An 18,023-nucleotide genomic window follows, 5' to 3' on the forward strand; every position below is an offset into this window, starting at 1 on the left:
TTTGAGGCTTGGCACCCTGAAGAGAGCCTATGAGAGGCTATTGGTGAAGCCTAGTTGGAGTGGAATACCCCAGTGTATTGGAGATGTCAGTACCATGGAGTGATCACCAAGAACTGCAGCTGTAGTGGAGTAGATCAACCTGAGCTTAGAGTGCTACAGAGCGCAGAGCTGGAAAAGTGATGCCAGCCCTTAGGAGGAGTCCAAAAGATCAAGTGGAATCCCAGACACTGAAACAAGAAGCTGTAACATTGAAATTGCCTTGGAGACTCAAAGATGTTAAAGATGCCAGAGCCATGGGACACGTGCTGAAGAAAGCTGCTAACAGGGAGTGGAACCAGCCCAGGAGAAAGCAGTTTGTTGCAGTCAACAAAGATGAAAAAGGAGTGGAGATCTGAAGACCGCTTTGACATCAGCCATGGAGATGCAGAGTTTGGAGTTTGCCCAGCTGGTTTCCTGCCTTGCTTTGAGATTACAGTTAATTAAGTTGGATGAATCTCAGAAGAGACCTTGAACTTTGGACTTTTAACATTGTTGTGACTGCTATAGACTATGAGGACTTTGAAAGTTGGACTAAATGCATTTTGCATTATGCTATGTTTAAGTGTGGCCCCCATAGACTCATGTTTTTGAACAAGTCTATGGGGACCAGGGAGTGGAATGTGATGGTTTATATATCCTTGGACCAGGGAGTGGCACCATCTGAAGGTGTGGCCTTGTTGTAATAGGTGTGACCTGGTTGGAATGGGTGTGTCACTGTGGGTGTGGGTATAAGATCCTCACCCTAGTTGCCTGGAAGTCAGTCTTCCACTAGCAGCCTTTGGATGAAGACATAGAACTCTCAGCTCCTGCTGCACCATGCCTGCCTGGATACTGCCATGCTCCCACCTTGATGATAATGGAATGAACCTCTGAACCTGTAAGCCAGCCCCAATTAAATGTTGTTTTTTTATAAGACTTGCCTTGGTCATGGTGTCTGTTCACAGCAATAAAACCCTAACTAAGACAGAGGCCCAAAGCCATCAATTAGAAAAAAAAAACAAAAAACAAAAAAAAACCCAGGCTTTTCATAAAGGAAGTTAGAGGCTGGATCGCCACGTGCAAAATTGTAGTAAGGAACCCTAGTCTTACAACACATCTAAAAATTAAAATGTGTTTCTGAACCATGTAAATGTTAGAGCTGAGACTTTAAAAGTCTGTCTTGGTTTGGCTGCTGTAAAACACCACCGTGGGTTATAGACATTTGACGTTCCTTTACCACAGTCCTGATTACTGGATGTCAGAGCTCACAGTACTGTGAGACCGTGGGCAGGTTCTTAGTGTCACCTGCCTCTGGACTGCTGGATAACTTCTTGTACATCTTCTATGGGGGAGGAGAGCTTGCTAGCTCTCTGGCCTCTTTTATAAGGTAACTGATTGCATGTTCACAATGACCCCATCCTCCCGGCCAAACTACTTCCCTGCCCTCCAAAGACCACCACATTGGGGACATTTCTTACCTCTTCACAGCCCATCCGAAATGTGTCAGATGGGGAAAAATTAGTCTTTGTGCTCCAGATCTACAAATGACACTTTTTTAAAAAAAAAATTTTTTTAATGATAAAGACACAGATCTGATCTCTGATGCTGAGGTTTTTGTATCAGATGGGATCTATGGAATGGCACGGCTGTTTTCTGTCTCGAGACCAACCAGAAAGAAGAAAACATGAGACTGGTTTCTCAAATATGAAGGAGAAAGTAGATGTGTGTCTTTAAGCCTGCAAACTTCTTGTGTCTCTTTTCACAGATATGTGAATAAAAAGTCCAAACTCCGGGGATGCCCCGGTGAGCCGGTCTTCATGCTGTGCTCCTTGAGGTTGTCCAAGGGGACAAGTTCCAGGGCTCAGTTAAAGCCCTAGGCTAGTGGTTCTCAGCCCGTGGGTTGTGAAAGACCGTTTCACAGGGGTTGCATATCAGATAGTCATGATTCATAACAGTAGCAAAATTACTGTTGTGAAATAGCAACAAATTATGGCTTGGGGGTGGGGCAGTCACCACAACATGAGAAACTGTATTAAAGGGTTGCAACATGAGTGAGAAAGGCTGAGAACCACTGTTCTAGACCAATTCAAAGTGTGCTTAACACACACACATACACACACTGATGCACACATACATATATAGCTTATTACATATAAACTATAGCGTATAACCTGTATTAGTTGTCTGTTGCTTTAATAAACTACCATGACCAAAAGTAAATTAAGGAAGACAGTGTTTAGCTTATGGATTCTGAGGGAAGAGTCTATAATGCTGGGGCAGGCACAGGGTTAAGAGTGTGAGCTGGTAGATCACATTTTATCTGCACACAGGAAGCAGAGAGAAAGAACAGGAAGGCGAGTGAGGCTTTCTAACCCGTCAAAGTCCACCTCTAGTAAAACATACTTTCTCCAGCAAGGCTGGCTTTACCTTCTGAAGGGCTCACAACCTTCCCAAATAGCACCGCCAACTGGGGAGCGTGTATTCAAATGCGTGGGTCTGTGAGGGACGCCTATCATTCCAACAGTAGCACAGGCTGTATCTGTGTACAGAAAGTACAGTCTGTCTCTCACACATCTCTGTCGCTGGCCTTTCACAGACATAGACTGAGGGGCATTGTTAGAGGAAAGCCCCTCACTTAGTGTGTTGATAACTGTCTAGACTCTCCCCACACAGGGTCTTCTAGACCTGGAAGAAAACAGTTTTCCTACTCTGATGAGCCAAGGTGAGGAGAACTGTATTATCTGGAGGAGAAACAGTAATGTGTCCATTCACAGTGAAGATTTGATTATAGGAAAAAATCCATGCGGGGAGGGGAGGAAGCACACCATGAGCTTCAAAGTGGCAAAGCTGTTTGGAACTAACCTTGTCCCCCGTGTCTCTGCCACGAGGAGCTCTGCATGGGTGCAGAGTCCCCGCTGAGGTTTGTGGTTATGGGTATTCTCCTCAGCAGACAGCTGAGGCTCCAAAAGGTGCACGCAGGAATGTCTAACATGAGGAGAAGCCACTGAGTTCCCCTTGTTGGACAGGACTTATCTTCGGAGACAAAGGAGGCCATGGTTGCAGAAGATTAGGCAGGGTGAACAGAGAGAGGATCAAGTCTAGACAAGCAGACTAGATTCCGCTTTCTATCAGAATGTTATTAGGCACCCACTGAGGTTTCATGGGTGGTAGCCCCAGGTGACCCCAGTAAGTAATTCCAGTGCAGAGTTTTAACAAGCAACTGCAAGGTATGACAGGCCACGTAAGGAGGGGGAGGGGATGTCTGAGAGGCTGCTAGGGGGCTCCTTCCTGCAAGCCCTTGGATCAGATCTGACACTTTTCAGAAAAATGAAGCCACTAGGAATGATCATTGCCATCGAGGCTATTTGAGCCCTCACTGCTGAGTTCTTGATGGTGCCGTTACATGATTGGAGCTGGACACGAAGGGCTGTGGGAGGGAGGAGAGGTGGCAGTGGCTCACAGCAGTGTGGCTAGAGGGTCTCAGAAATACCAGTGGACTTGTGCTCTGGACTCCAGTGCTAGTACTTTGCTGCACTGGGCAGGGGATCGATCAATCACACCATTTGATTAAAGTTAGGTCCTTCACCTGTTGCCAGGCACAGCTGTAACGATTCGTTACATAATTTTATAGTCAGACCCTTCTGCCCACACTTCCTCGGAACAGCTGGGTCAGCTGATATTTTTTGCTACTGAGTCCACGATGTCCTGTGAGTATCTTAGGAACGGGTTTTATGTATTGGACAAAACAATGTGGTTAGCAGTGAAGTGAATATTTCTGTTGAAACACCGACCACAGCAAAGAACAGCGTGCACTTTCATCTGAGGGTCTGGGTGTCTCTCCGTGGCTGTTTTTACTTAGGACTCTGTAGTTTGGGGAAACTCAGTGATCTCCAGAGACCAAGTATACATATTCCCAAAAGTCCAAAAGTCCAGGTGTCTTCCCCACCGAAGATCTTACTCTGACAATTACAATGACAATAAACTGGGAAACTGGCAAATAGCCAATAATTTGAACGCAAAAGGCATATCACTATGGAGTGCTTTATAAACATGGTATAGGGGAATAGGTGCCCCGATAATGAAGTTATAGGCTTGTTATCTTGGTAGTCTGGCCAAACAGTTTTTTAAAATGTTCATGTATGTATGTGTGAATGAATGTATGAATGCATGCAAGTTTGTTTGTATGCCCTGGTGCATGTGCAGAGGTCAAGGGATAACTTTCTGAAGTCATTTCTTTCCCTATCATTGGGATTCTGGGAATCAGACTCAGTCTTCAAGCTTGGCGGTAAATGTTGCCCTATCTTGGCAGGCCCTTCCTTGCCACACATTTCTCAAAACAATAGCTCCTATTTATCAGCTTATGTCTGTGAATATTCAGGCTAAAAAACAAAATCAGTATGGAAGGACATCCAGGCTTTGGAAACTGCAGTTGATGCTGAGAGCTGACCTGCGTTGGGGGTAGTGTCTCTGTGGCAGCTATAGACTTCAGGCTACGTGGTGATGGTGGGGGTGGCATTTAGTCTTGGCAGGCCACGTGATACATTCTTCTGGGTAGGCCTCTCCAAGCTTGTCTTGCTCAGGAACAAGTGTGGGCACTGACTGTGTATAGTTTGTGGCCATTTGAAGCACATGGTTACATCGATGAGCCAGTATTTGTGACTTCAAATCCGTTACATCCAGGATCTAATGTCTCTAATTTTGTTGTTGGGTTGCAACCTTCCACTTAGATGCGAGGCATGCAATGTTCCATGTTTTAGACAAGTGAGCTAGTGTCCAAAGAGCAAAATGATTTTTGTTTCAAAAAATTGAGTTTAAAATGATTGTGCTGCTGCTACTGTTGTATGAAACACATGATTTTCTGATGAAACACATGGTTTTCTTATCTCTTGTTCCTCACTTCTCTCCTTCCCACCTCCAGGAAGGATCCCTGTGGCCTTCTGATAGCTCCGTGCAGCGCCCAGGGGCTTCAGAGGTAAGACAGAGGCTGGGGGGGCGGGGGGGGGGGGGGAAGAAGTCATGACCACAGCCTTGGATTCGAAATCAACTTTAGGATGAAGTCATTGTCTGTAACTTTGCTTAAAGGGACTTAAGGGATCTCCCCTTAGAGCCATGCGCCTAAACTTTATACAGAGAATGGGTTAAAAATTGCTGAACCCTGGATTATATCTTTATCAACTGAGTTTTGCAAGTATAGGCATAGTTTATATGTATCAAATAGCATGGATTCTTCACGCATATACAATTTAATAATATAAGTTTTATGAGACTCTTTACATAGCCCTGGTTTGACCTGTAACTTGCTATGTAGAACAGGCCAGCCTTGAACTCACAGAGATGCACCAGTTTCTGACTCCCAAGCTGGGGTTAAAGAATGTGACATAATGTTCTTCCATTATCTGAAGCTTTTTTGTTTGTTTGTTTTTTGTTTTATTTTCCGAGACAGGGTTTCTCTGTATAGCCCTGACTGTCCTGGAACTCACTTTGTAGACCAGGCTGGTCTTGAACTCAGAAATTTGCCTGCCTCTGCCTCCCGAGTGCTGGGATTAAGGCCGTGCGCCACCACACCTGGCTCCATTATCTGAAGTTTTAAGTATTTCAGTACAAATATAAAAATCACAAAACTCAGATGTACAGAGATCATGAAACAGTGAAATTTGAGGGACCCAGTGTAGGTATTGGCAGTCAAACTAAACCAAAACTCTCTCAAGAGAACTTCCCAGTATCCATCTGTAGAAAAATAAAGATGTCACAGTGGTTCCCCTTCTGGCCTCGAGTATTCTGTGGCCGACACAGAATCCATATCAGTGTTTTACATGCTAGAAAAGAGGAATAAAATGCAGATGTAAGACAGATTTATTTAATGTATGTCCAGCTCACAGAGAGTGGTCAATACAGTTGGGTTTAGGATTAAGACATTGTCGGGCTTCTTTTAAGAGGCTCAATCAAGAATTTTATCTTAGACTTATTCAATTAGAGTTCTTCTGTTGCCACAATTTTATCATTACATCTTTCCTGTCAGTACAGTCAAGTTTTATATTTGATTCTACCAAAGAGAAAACTCATTTGTTTTTAACTTTGTCACATATTGAATTATCAAAACAATACCTTTTGCCTTTAAGTATAAAATATGGTTGAGACTGTTAAGTTGTTTTAAACACAAACACACACACACAGAGAGAGAGAGAGAGAGAGAGAGAGATAGACAGACAGACAGACAGACTCATGCAGGTAACATTTGTCTTCTAGAAGAAACTGGGGTAAAATGTATTTCTATGATTAACTTTTATGTCAGCATTAGAAGCAATGGGCCCTATCCTGTTGTTTCCCCACTATGTGTAATATTTTGTTCACATGTAGTTCCTTCTCTACGGTCTTCTCCATATCTTCTTATCTCTGACTGGTTTCCTTTCCTCCCCCAGTAGAGCCTCTTCTGATTCTTACCACATGGATCCTACATCCTCTGTTCCACTTCCATGAAGATCTTTTTTTAGTCCTTTCTGTCCCCCGCCCCCCAACTCTCAACTAGGTTCTTAATATAAGAAAAAGATTGACTTTCTGAATCCAGCTTATGTTACCTACTAATGATTTCAGTTCCATCCATTTTCCTGCAGATACCATGATTTTATTTTGGTTTATTGCTTCACAAAACTCCATGGTGTGTATGTTCAACATTTAGAAAACAATCTGTTGATGGATATGTAGGCTAGTCCCACTCCTTGGATATTGTGAGGGAGATATCAATAAATATAGATGTGATAGTATTGCTTTCATACACTTAGAGTTCTTTATACATATTTGCAATAGTGTAGCGGTCCATAAATCTTATCTTGTGGAGCAGGCTTTGAATCCAGACAGACCAGTAGGTTGCACCAATAACATTTATGCCACTATTGTACCAGTGAGCATATCTTGCCAGACTATTATGTTGAGGTCCTTGATCCATTTGGAGTTGATTTTTTTGTGCAGGGTGAACAATAATGGTCTACTTTTATCAGTTTACGTGTAGCTATCTGGTCTCATCAGTACCATTTGTTGAAAATGCTGTCTTTTCTACAATGTATATGGATGGCCTCTTTGTCAAAAATTGGGTGACTGTGGGAGTGTGAGCATCTGTGGCCTGTGGGAGCTGTGGTTTGTTTGTCCTGAGGGTAGTGATGCCAGTCTCTCATAGCTTCCCTCCTGTGCCATCCAGGAAATGAGCAGCCGGGGCTGTGTTCAGCTTCCTTCTCCATGTTGCTTCCCCCCCCCCTTCTTTTGACATCATTTGTGGATTTCTGAAGTGTTGTCTGTCTTTGTCTACTTCCTGTAATTCTGACTTTCTCTTTTGCCAGCTTACACAAGCTGACTATACTTTACCATTTTAAAGACGTCGCCCAAGAAAGGAGTTTTAAAGAAATATGTTCTGAGTTCATTTTGGGAAAAAAAAATCTACAATCATATTTGCCTTGAAATGTAAAGTTTTTCATATTTATAGCTAAAAATAACTGTAGCAAACTTATATTGAAATAACTGTAAAAGTATAGAAATGCAAAAGAAAAGTCACTTTTCTGGATTATTTAGTTTTTTTTGGAAGAACATTTAACCTCAGAGACCCCTGTTCCTTTGCTCAGTTTTGGGTTCCAGAGCTGTCAGCTCCTGAAAAAGCAAGAGGCTTGCTCTGCCTTGTCTTACATTTTATGGGTAAAGCCATTGAGGCTTGGGTGAAGTCACCTGTGACGTGGCTTCTAGAGGACCACACTAAAACAAACCAACAAACAACAAAATGATTCTGGATGTTGTAGTTAGGGTTTCACTGCTGTGAAGAGACACCATGACCACAGAAACTTTTATAAAAGGACAACATTTAATTGGGGCTGGCTTACAGGTTCAGAGGTTCAGTCCATTTTCATTACTGTGGGAAGCATGGCAGCATCCAAGCAGGCATGGTGCTGGAGGAGCTGAGTTCTAATCTTGTTCTGGAGGCAGCTAGGAGCAGACTGTCTCCCAGGCAGCTATGAAAAAGGTCTCAAAGCCCAAAGTGACACACTTTCTCCAACAAGGCCACACCCACTCCAACAAGGCCACACCTCCTAATAGTGCCACTCCCTGGGTCAAGTATATTCAAACCACCACACTGGACACTATTCTTTTCTGTTTTACATAGGAAATGATGTGAGGGGTGTGTGTGAAAACTGGTGTGAACACAGAGCAAGCTTGAACTTCCCTCGGCCTGTCCCATTGTCAGTCACGGTTGTACTGAGAATCTCCTCAGACCTTTTCTCTTCTCCTTCCAGATCATGTGTGCCCCACGGGGCAGGGATAGGTTTACTACCCCATCTTTCATCCAGCGGGATCCGTTCAGTCGTTTCCAGCCCACCTACCCCTACGTGCAGCACGAGATTGACTTGCCTCCCACCATCTCCCTGTCAGACGGGGAGGAGCCGCCTCCTTACCAAGGACCCTGCACGCTACAGCTCCGGGACCCAGAGCAGCAGATGGAACTCAACCGAGAGTCCGTGAGGGCCCCGCCCAATCGAACCGTTTTTGACAGTGACTTGATAGACATTTCTATGTACAACGGGGGACCATGCCCACCAAGCAGCCACTCGGGCATCAGCGCAGCTACCTGTAGCAGTAACGGAAGAATGGAGGGGCCGCCCCCGACCTACAGCGAGGTGATGGGCCACTACCCAGGCACCTCGTTCTTCCATCACCAGCACAGCAACACACACAGGGGCAGCAGACCACAGTTTCAGCCGAACAACTCAGAGGGCACAATTGTACCCATCAAGGGCAAAGACAGGAAGCCGGGGGACCTGGTCTGATTCCCTCCAGAGTGCACTTTTCAAGGAGAGAGAAACCGCGGCAGGGAGAGAGAGGCCCGCTGGCCCCACTGCCACAGTGTTGCCCAGCTTTACTGGTACAGCCAAGTAAAACCAAATGTGCAAACACGGTCTTCGTTTCTGCTTCCTTTCACGGGAATTGCATGCAAACAAGATGGAAACACGATTCAAACTTCCATCCGGTTTGACCACAAACAGTGTTCACCTTGGGGCAGGGGTGGATGGAGGCAAGGGCTAGAGATGGTGTGATCTTGGCTAAGTGGTGTGCAGAGAAAACTTAAAAAGGCTGCTTTGAAGACATCATGAAAGTAAGACCCACAGAGGTATTTTTGACATATTTAATTCCAAAAGGAGACTGCGGATAAATGAGGCCACAGTGGCCTGTTTTATAATTAACTGAATAAAGAGGGAAGAATTATTATATATTATCATGGGGAAGAATCAGCCAGTTTGCTTTTTCTCCAAAGGTGTGAAACTTATTTTGTTTTAAAAATATGAGTCAAAACTCCTGTTTGGTGTGCCAAGGTTTTAGAGTTGGAAAAGTTAGACGAGTGGGAGGAAGTGGTTTGTGTTGTGATGGGATGTTTTAAGAGTTGCACTATCTCAATGTTTAACATATGGATGAGGGAACCGTGTCGTGTGAAGTTCTATATGTTGTCTTGTCACCTATGGATGGCTATCATGCCCAAGGAAACACTCTTGAGTGTCCACAGAGTCATACAAGAAAGGTATTTGGCAATGTACCCTGGTGTTTTTCCAAGTTAACGTACATTTTTAAAAGTGGTTATGTTGCAAGAATTTGCAGCCAGCAGCAGTGTACTACTGAGGTATTTGGAGAGGTTGGTGGAAAGAGATGCTCACGTTGTGTACCGAGTGTCATGCACAGCTAGTCTTCTTCCCAGCAGGGTCAGCAGTTTAGACTTTTTTTTCCACTGTAGCATGAAATATATTCAGATACATACCCTATTTTATGCAATAAATTGTCTAAAATGCAAGCTGGCTATTTTGTGTACTGCCGAACTATGGGTCGCAGCGAGTCCCATTGCACTTCTCCACTTTCCGAGGCAGCTCTGTTGAGTTCTGCGAGGGTACTCTGTTTAGCACCTGGCACCAGCAGTTGTCCCCAAGGCCACTTGGCTTTCTAAGTGCCGTGCTGGTAATGGTTCTTTATGTTTAATGTGCCCCTGGACGTGACAGAGGAACGAGTTTGGCATAATAAGCCACTGCATCTCTCCAGTGTTGCATGTTAGGGGAATCCGGCACAGACCTGCCAACACTCATGCCAAAGACTCACTTCTGCATAGCCAGTCTTTGTATCGTGGTCAGTGAGAGGAGAGAGGTGGTGGGTCAGGGTGTGACTCAGGACAAGGCAGTGGCAGGCAAAGTTGCAGCTGGAAAATGGCTTCTTAGTATTTGAAGTCAGTTTATGATTTCGAATATTTCTTATGTAGAATAAACAACAACTTTCTTATGCAGATGTAAGAGCTGGCTTCCTAAACTGCACTGAGGCAGGCACCTGCTTTCTGGAAGTCTGGCCTCTGCATGCAACACAATGAACCAGAATAGAAATTCGGTGGCAGCTTTAACACCAAATCGATCTCTGTCTCTCTCAGTCTCTCTGTCTGTCTGTCTCTCTCTCTGTGTGTCTGTCTGTCTCTGTGGTGTGTGACTGTTTTTAGAAGTGATTACATAAAGTAACTCTGTATTCTTACCTGAGAACTAAATTGTTCAAAGCCGGAGTCCTCTCTGACCCCAGGCTTCTCATTTCTGCTTGTCTTAGTAGGCAGGCCACTGGCTTAGTTTGAGTTTTGAAATCTCCATTGAATTCATCCATTTTACACTGTAGCGTCCACAGGAATACTCACAGCTACAAGGAGAGAGAAGAGATAGGCAGCAGTCGTCAGCTTGTCTTAAACACTGCTTGGAAGGATGCCATTTGGGACTCAGGAGCTGCTCTTCTGTCTTGTCTGGTGACATTCAGTGGCCTTTTAGGCCATAGGTGAAGCAGGCCAAAGGTGACCTTTCCCACTTCTCTGAGGCCTCCTGAGAAGGTTCTGGCTCTTGGTGACCTTATGCTCTCGGGCTGTGCTTGAATGGTACCCCGAGATACAGTGGCAGAGGAGAGGTTTATGTCCTCACTGGGATCTTACTGGTCAGACTTGGCATTGGATGACGGCCAGGGGGTGGTGAGGTTATGGTTTTGTCATTCCAAATCCTAACTAGTTTTTGGCGAAGCTGGAGATCCCAGCTTTTAGTTTCAGCTCCAAATGGCTTCTCAGTCCTTCCTTTCATCCTTCCTTCCTTTTCTACCTGCTGTGAGAATGAACTGAGATCAGAGACTCGTAAATAACTTTGGAACTTGGCAAGCACAAGGGCATTTTGTAGATGCCAATAGTATAGGCAAAACAATTAATTCAACTATATTTAACTACGTTTCAAAAGAGAACTTGCTTTCTTCATGTTTTTACACACACACACACACACACACACACACACACACACACACACACACTAGTGATTTTGAGGCTGGGCCTCTTTAAGGAATTAGTATAAAAGCCAAAGCAAAGGTCATAAAAATTAGTCCATTTCTCTCAGCACAGGGAGGTTTAGGTTGTAACTTTCTAGCTGACTGCCCATGCTATGCTGTCTCCTGGCTCTAAGGCATTGACTAAGCAGCTACTGTGAAGACACAGCTCATACAGGGGGAAGCTGAGTGCTTAGAAAGTCTAGTATTCAGTTTGGAGAGCAGTGAATTTAGGCAACTGACAGTAGGCTATACTGACAGATTAATCCCATGGGGCTCTCGAGTAAAGGGTTACAGTATTAGAAGGAACAGTCCCGGGCAGGCCATTCATCTGTTGTCTCACAGATTTCCAGGATGATAAAACACACGGCCTGCAAATTCATCTCCTGGAGATCAGCCTTTTGGCCTGCATTTGCTTCTTCCGAAGTTCTATAAACACAGAAGCAATATTTAATAGAGGAGACTAGGAAGCCAGCGGCTCACCCATTTATGTTTACTGGTAAAGCAGGCCCCATGCCTTCGCCACCATAGACACACACCTAATCCCACAGGGTGGCAGTAACTAAAGCTTACAGGCAGAATATGAGAATTGTACTTTTCTTTAGTAATGTTTAGCTCAAACTCAAGAGGCAAGGATGAGGATAAGCTGGGATGGATGCCTCTTCACGCGTACATGGGACTTGGGTGGCTATATATATATGTATACATATATGTATATATATACATATAAGTATACATATATATATACATATATATATACATACACACACACACACACATATATACATACATATATACATGTATAGTATTTTTAAAATTCTAAGTCGCTCCAATTGATCTTTATCAGGACCAAAAGGAAGTACTTTCAGAAAGCTGTTGATCTGAGAATCCATTCACATGCCGGCCTTCCCCACAGGTATAGGTTTTACATCTCTTATCCAACTGTTCCTTTTAGAGATGCCTGAGGCAGGTCCCTAAGATGCCCCAGGCCATATTATTGAGGAAACCCACGCGGCCTCTGTTGAGGTCTGCTGACACACTGCTAGACAGAACCTGGGCATTCCTGGACTCCAGGAGTTGGGCCATGGAGACAAAGTGTGCATGCTGTGGTAGGGCTTCCAGAGTTTTGCTTGGAATGGCAGCTCTATGCCTCCTAAACCTCCCAGAAGTAGGGGAGAGGGGAACAAACCGGAAAGGCTATTTGCTTTGCCACCTTTTGCTTTCCTCCCATGTCAGTTGCCCATCAAGACTCGCTTGCACCCTGAAATCACAAGCAGCTTCACGGCTTAAGACAGTACTGATTGCAACAAATCCTGTTGTGTGGCTGCCAGGAGCTGTTCATGGGCGTTGGAGATAGGAACAAATCACAACAGCATTGGCAGCCTCCCTTAGTCCATAGGTTTTAGGAATAAAGATGTCACTTAATAGCTGGCTTTGCCAGCTGGATATCGCACAAGGCTGATGTTACAGCACAGGGACATCTGCTGAGCAAGGGACTTCTCCCCACACTCCATCTTTGTCCCTAAGTATGCTGGAGATACTGTAACATGACCAGGTTAGCACGAGACAGGTGATGCAGCTGCACACACCATCTCCATCCCTAGCTCGGCGAGTCCATCTCTAAGCAGCTGAGGTGCCTTGTTCTGAGGTCAGGAGGTAGAGGGCCCCGGCCCCAGTGTGTAGTGCTCATCTCTGTTGTGTCTCACTTGAAATGGTGCTTCTTCACCTGTTTGCTTTTATTTGTAAGGTGCTGTATACACATTGAACATATGCACATACTCTACCCAATGGGTAGAACAAGAAATTAATACTGTAATATAGTGTACAGATACCAGTTTTAACAGAAATGGCATAGAATTTGTGAATGCCTATGTACTCCATCTTTTGTAAGGAAACTTGCAAATGATTACATACAGATAAAAATCTATGTAGTTTATTTTCCTATTAAATACCATATTAACACCATGGAAAGAAGTCTGAACAAGGAAGCAGCCGTTTATGACCAGCATATACATAGGAATTCAGTTGCACCTTTGCTCTGAAAACACTTTGGCAATTTCTGAGATATTTTTATTTGAATCCCTTTAGAAATAGACCAATTTGGTTCTATTTTAGTCCTGGGGGGAAAAGTTGCTTTTGAGCTTGCTCTATGTGCGGGCCTTTTCTCTCAATGTATTTATCAGTGTCAGGCCTCAGTGGGATGTGCAAATCTTTGATGACACGCATGGTGTCAGGAAAGTGAGTAACCTGTAGTAGAGGCTATTCAGCCTAAGGGCACTTGTGACCAGTTGTGTCCCATGTTTCTCAGTGCCTTGTCTTATATATGGAAGCTATGGAGCCAATGAACTGTCTGGAATTTGTATGGAGTGTCTCAGAAAAAAAAAAAAAGACCCATTGGGGAAGATGATTAGGGTAGGGAAAATGTTTTGAGTCGTTGTTAGAGAACTGCCAGCTGAGTATAGAATCTGAAGTCCGGTCCTATTGTGTTCTGTGGTAGTCCTGACCCCTAAGACAATTAGGTTTAATTATCAGGTTACATGTTAAGCTGCATGTCAAGTCATACTTCACTCTTCCAGCTTAGTCTTTAGTATCCAATTGTAGCTTTGGCATTTTTATTTTTATTTTTAAGCACAGAAGCCTTGGTGTCCATTAAACCACCATGGATACTAAGTGCTGTCTAAGCTAATCCAGTTATGTCATCAGGTGACCATTTGAGTAATTCCGGGCTTTTCATTGTTCTGTGGTATGTGCTCTGATTTTGAAAGTCAGAAACAGAATTATCCCCCAATCGGGGGTGGGGGTGGGGGGTGAAGAAAAAAATAAAAGCTCCAAGCTAGTACTAATTATTCTTAATGTGCGACTCTCAATGCTGACTCTGCTTTTTACCACCTCCTGACAAGACAAGAGGGGAGCAAATGTGACAGTGGGTATCTCATTCGTCTCACCCAAATCGGAGGTAGTGTCTCTGTCTACTGCAGGACACATCCTGAGGGTCCCAGGGTCAAGGTCCGAGGCTCAATCACTGTCAGAAAATGGGCACTCTAGTGCTTGTGAGAGTGTTCTGGACTCAGTAGTAAGATGTCCGACCACCAGGCTCCTTTCTACAGACCCAGCTCAGCCTGAGCTCTCCTCTCAACCAGGCTGGATGTGCCTGCCTTCCAAACTCTCAATTTCAATTCATATCCTCGTTGAGTTTAAAGTTGTTTTAAAATATATACAACAGTATCCACAGCATTTAGTTCATTTTATTTTTATTATAAAGCAATCTACTAAAAAAAAAAATACAATTGTATTTGAACCTTCCGATCTCTGTGAGCTATGATGATCAGAAGTCGGAGTCCTTTTGTGTTTAAACAACCACATGCTTACTCTTTAACATAGCTCCTGCTTATATATGGGCAGTTATTCTCCACTGTCATCCACCTGCATCTTTTGCCCCGGCGGCGATGTGGTTTAGACCTCAGGTCTGTAATTGCAATACTTTTGATGAAAGATGTTGCACAAGTGCTGTTTGTTAGTTATGAAATCAGGTTTTCTGCTTGTTCTTAATGCCATGGTCAAATCATAGCACAAAATCATTAAAAATAATCAGTGATAAATAATCTGTTCCCTGGGGTTGTTTGTTCACTTTTCAGATACGACAAATAGAAAACTGATGTGTGAATGACCAGTGTCAGAAAATACCTATGGGTTGTGGTGTTGGAGACAGAACCCAAGAGAGAGCTTTCCCTTGGAATATAAACCAACCCAAAGGCTGCTGCTGATCATTCCCTAATTACTGGCTTTAAAATATTGGTCTGAGTGTCTGCACACCCACACACACGTGTGCCTGTGTCAGAACTCACGTGTGGTGCGGACAATCTGCTGGAGTCAGGTCTGTCTACCACATGAGTTCCGAGAACACTCTTGCCAGTGAACGCCTTCAGTCCCGATCTCACTGGTCTGCTGCTAACTTTTTAAGAGGAGTTTCTAGTGTGTCACATGATCTCAACCCTGAGTTCTAACACAGGACATTCAGAACTGGTTCCTGAGAACATCAAACCCCATAGGGGCTTTAGATGGCTGTCACACAGCGTGCTAAGTAGGCCTGTCAACAAACGCTCCCTGGTGGTAGAGGCTTTCAGCTGTGCTGTGACCTACACTTGAGAGTATTGATATATGCTCCGGGTAATCGTACAGATTCCAGCTATGAGGATGCACTAGCCCCACACAACCTACCACCCAAGAAGAAAAGGTGAATTCTGCATGAGAATAGAATGCTTTTCCACATTTGTAGTAAACAGACAAAATTCCAAGGCCTTACTGGAATAGTGCTTGGGCCCAAATACGAGGCCTAACAATCCTCTTAGATTCTGAGTGAGGTTATATTTTGCTAAGGGGTTTATAAAACTTAACAAGCAAATGCAGGGCCTCTCATCCTTAGTCACCGGTAAAACCACACTATGCTCTCAGAGAATTTCTCAATTCAGCAGTTCACTGGAGACACTGTCTCCAGATCTCCCAAAGCTAACACCCGTGTGAGCAAGGGGTGACAGGTGTGTCAGGCTCTCCCTCCCCTCTGCCACTGGTTCTCACCACTTCAGTACTGACTGATCTGAGTTCCTCTCAAAGAAAACCAAAGCCCAACCCAGGTTCTCAGTTGCTTCAGGAAAAGCAGGAGGAGGCCAGGAGTGATGGGTTTATGATACAACAAGAAGACTGAGCCCCAGAGCAGGAGGCTGGGACTACAGTTCACAATGGAGAGTGCCTTGTGGGACTATCTTCTGCCCAGGTTCCCTGGCTGATGACCTAGCAAGCCCTGAAGACCTCTGGTAAGACCTGCTGCAGAAAACGAACTTTCAGACAGCAGCTCACACTGGCCTTTGAAAACAGTAATTCTATCTCTTGGTGGTAACACTTGCATTAACAGTTTATAAGAACCCATGACTTGAATTACATTATTTAAAACACATTACATTTTCCTCATTATAATGTGTTGATCTGTTTGGCTTACACAGTCTAATTACAACACACACTTGGAAACGCCATCCCCTAAAGTAAAAAGCCCTTGTATTTGGAAATTCAGTTTCAAATGCTGTACTTTTGTTAAGACTTTAACTTTTGCCTCAAGAATGTAAATTTCATTTGCTCTGTTTTACTTCCAAAAAAAAAGTTCGAGTAAAAGCTGGTCCTGATAATGTGACTGCACCAGCGATAACTACGCTACACTACACACCCCAAAGGCCTTGAGAATTCCCTTGAAATCTTTCAACACCACAGCAGTCCTGTTCAGTGGCTCCTGTAATTTAACCTGTCACATAGTATTCCCACTTAGCATTTCTTCAGTTGTGAGTATAAAACAATCACTTGAACAGAAGACAGCAAGTGTGGCTGGGAACCCAAGCACAACCATGCCACCCCACTCTTCCAGGGACCGCCAGCCGGACATGGTCCCCATGTGCTGAGAATCTCACGCTACCCTGAGGTAAGTTGGGACATGCTATTTGCCACAAACTCTTTGGCAGTGGGGTCCTGAGGTGGCTGGGTTTTATAAATACTTCCTACATACAGCAAAGAGCAGCTTGGACCTTGGGCTCGGCAGGCTTTCGATTGTTCAAGAGCTCACCTCAGATAACCAATGTCCTGGGCTGGAGGTAGTTCCAGACTTTCATTTAACAAAGCAGGCATAATTGTTTCAGTCAAGCAGAGCTAAAGACAAGGGGCCACTTAAGGCAGGGGCAGCCCACCAGATCCTCAGTGTCCACATGAAGTGACAACTGCTGGCCAACGAGGGCCCATCATTCTTGCTACCCAACCTGAAGGAATGGGCACGTTAGCCACCAACGGTCTTTCGGGTGCAGGACCTGTGGATGTTGTCGCTATACACAAGGCACACACCTGTTGAGGCAGTGAAGAATACACATGCGTTGCTGCACACAGTTCTGTTTTCCTTTTCTGGGACTGGGAATACTTCATAGGAAGTCTGCCCTCCTAATAAATGTACCACAGGCTTTACCTCAACTTCATCTTGATGGGACGCACAGAGGGAAAGTACGCTCGTTTGGTGAAACCTCGTATTTTTTTTTTTTTTGGTTTTTCGAGACAGGGTTTCTCTGTGTAGCCCTGGCTGTCCTGGAACTCACTTTGTAGACCAGGCTGGCCTCGAACTCAGAAATCCGCCTGCCTCTGCCTCCCGAGTGCTGGGATTAAAGGCGTGCGCCACCACACCCGGCTGAAACCTCGTATTTCTTGAGATTATCTTGAACTTCACTACACCAAATTTTCCAAAAATACCAGTTTCCAATGGCTTCTGATGTTCTTGCAAGTGGCAGCAATTAAATGGAAAAATAAGTCTCAGCTGGCTTCAAGTATGCTCCTGACAGAGCTTCAGACACCATGGCCACTGTCTGCTATTACACATGGGCAGGAAGAAGAAGATGGCCTCATCTTGAACCAAGGAGACACTTGAGGACTTCTTGAGGCCAAACGTTCCGTGATACGTGAGATATTTAATGTTACTTATATGTATAAAATCTAGATTTGATTGAGGGTTTCTCCTTTACTGCTGCTCTCAAATGTGGATTTAGGAAAAGGCAAAAAGGTGTTTTTATGACTGGAGGAGAAACTAGAGTCTCACGTATGGGTTGTGGGTTGCATGAAAACTGCAACTCGAGTGCTTT

General features: G+C 44.3%; 1 protein-coding gene across 15 annotated transcripts in view; it reads left to right on the forward strand.

Moving 5' to 3' along the window:
* The window catches only part of Ldlrad4 (low density lipoprotein receptor class A domain containing 4), a 322,460-nt gene extending 307,515 nt beyond the window's left edge, over positions 1-14,945 (forward strand). For 11 of the 15 annotated variants that reach the window (XM_029472270.2, XM_085833737.1, XM_085833736.1 and 8 more), the window contains 2 exons: positions 4,937-4,990; positions 8,292-12,867. In XM_029472270.2, the coding sequence (XP_029328130.1) occupies positions 4,937-4,990; positions 8,292-8,822 (585 nt within the window). In that variant the 3' untranslated portion in view covers positions 8,823-12,867. Of the gene's footprint in view, positions 1-4,936; positions 4,991-8,291 lie in introns of all 15 variants that reach the window. The other 4 variants (XM_029472280.2, XM_085833738.1, XM_029472281.2 and 1 more) reach the window with 3 other exon arrangements.
* Positions 14,946-18,023: the final 3,078 nt, after the last annotated feature.

Source organism: Mus caroli, unplaced genomic scaffold (genome assembly GCF_978045245.1).
Source record: "Mus caroli unplaced genomic scaffold, Mus_caroli_1 scaffold_19, whole genome shotgun sequence".
NCBI classification, from domain to species: Eukaryota; Metazoa; Chordata; class Mammalia; order Rodentia; family Muridae; genus Mus; species Mus caroli.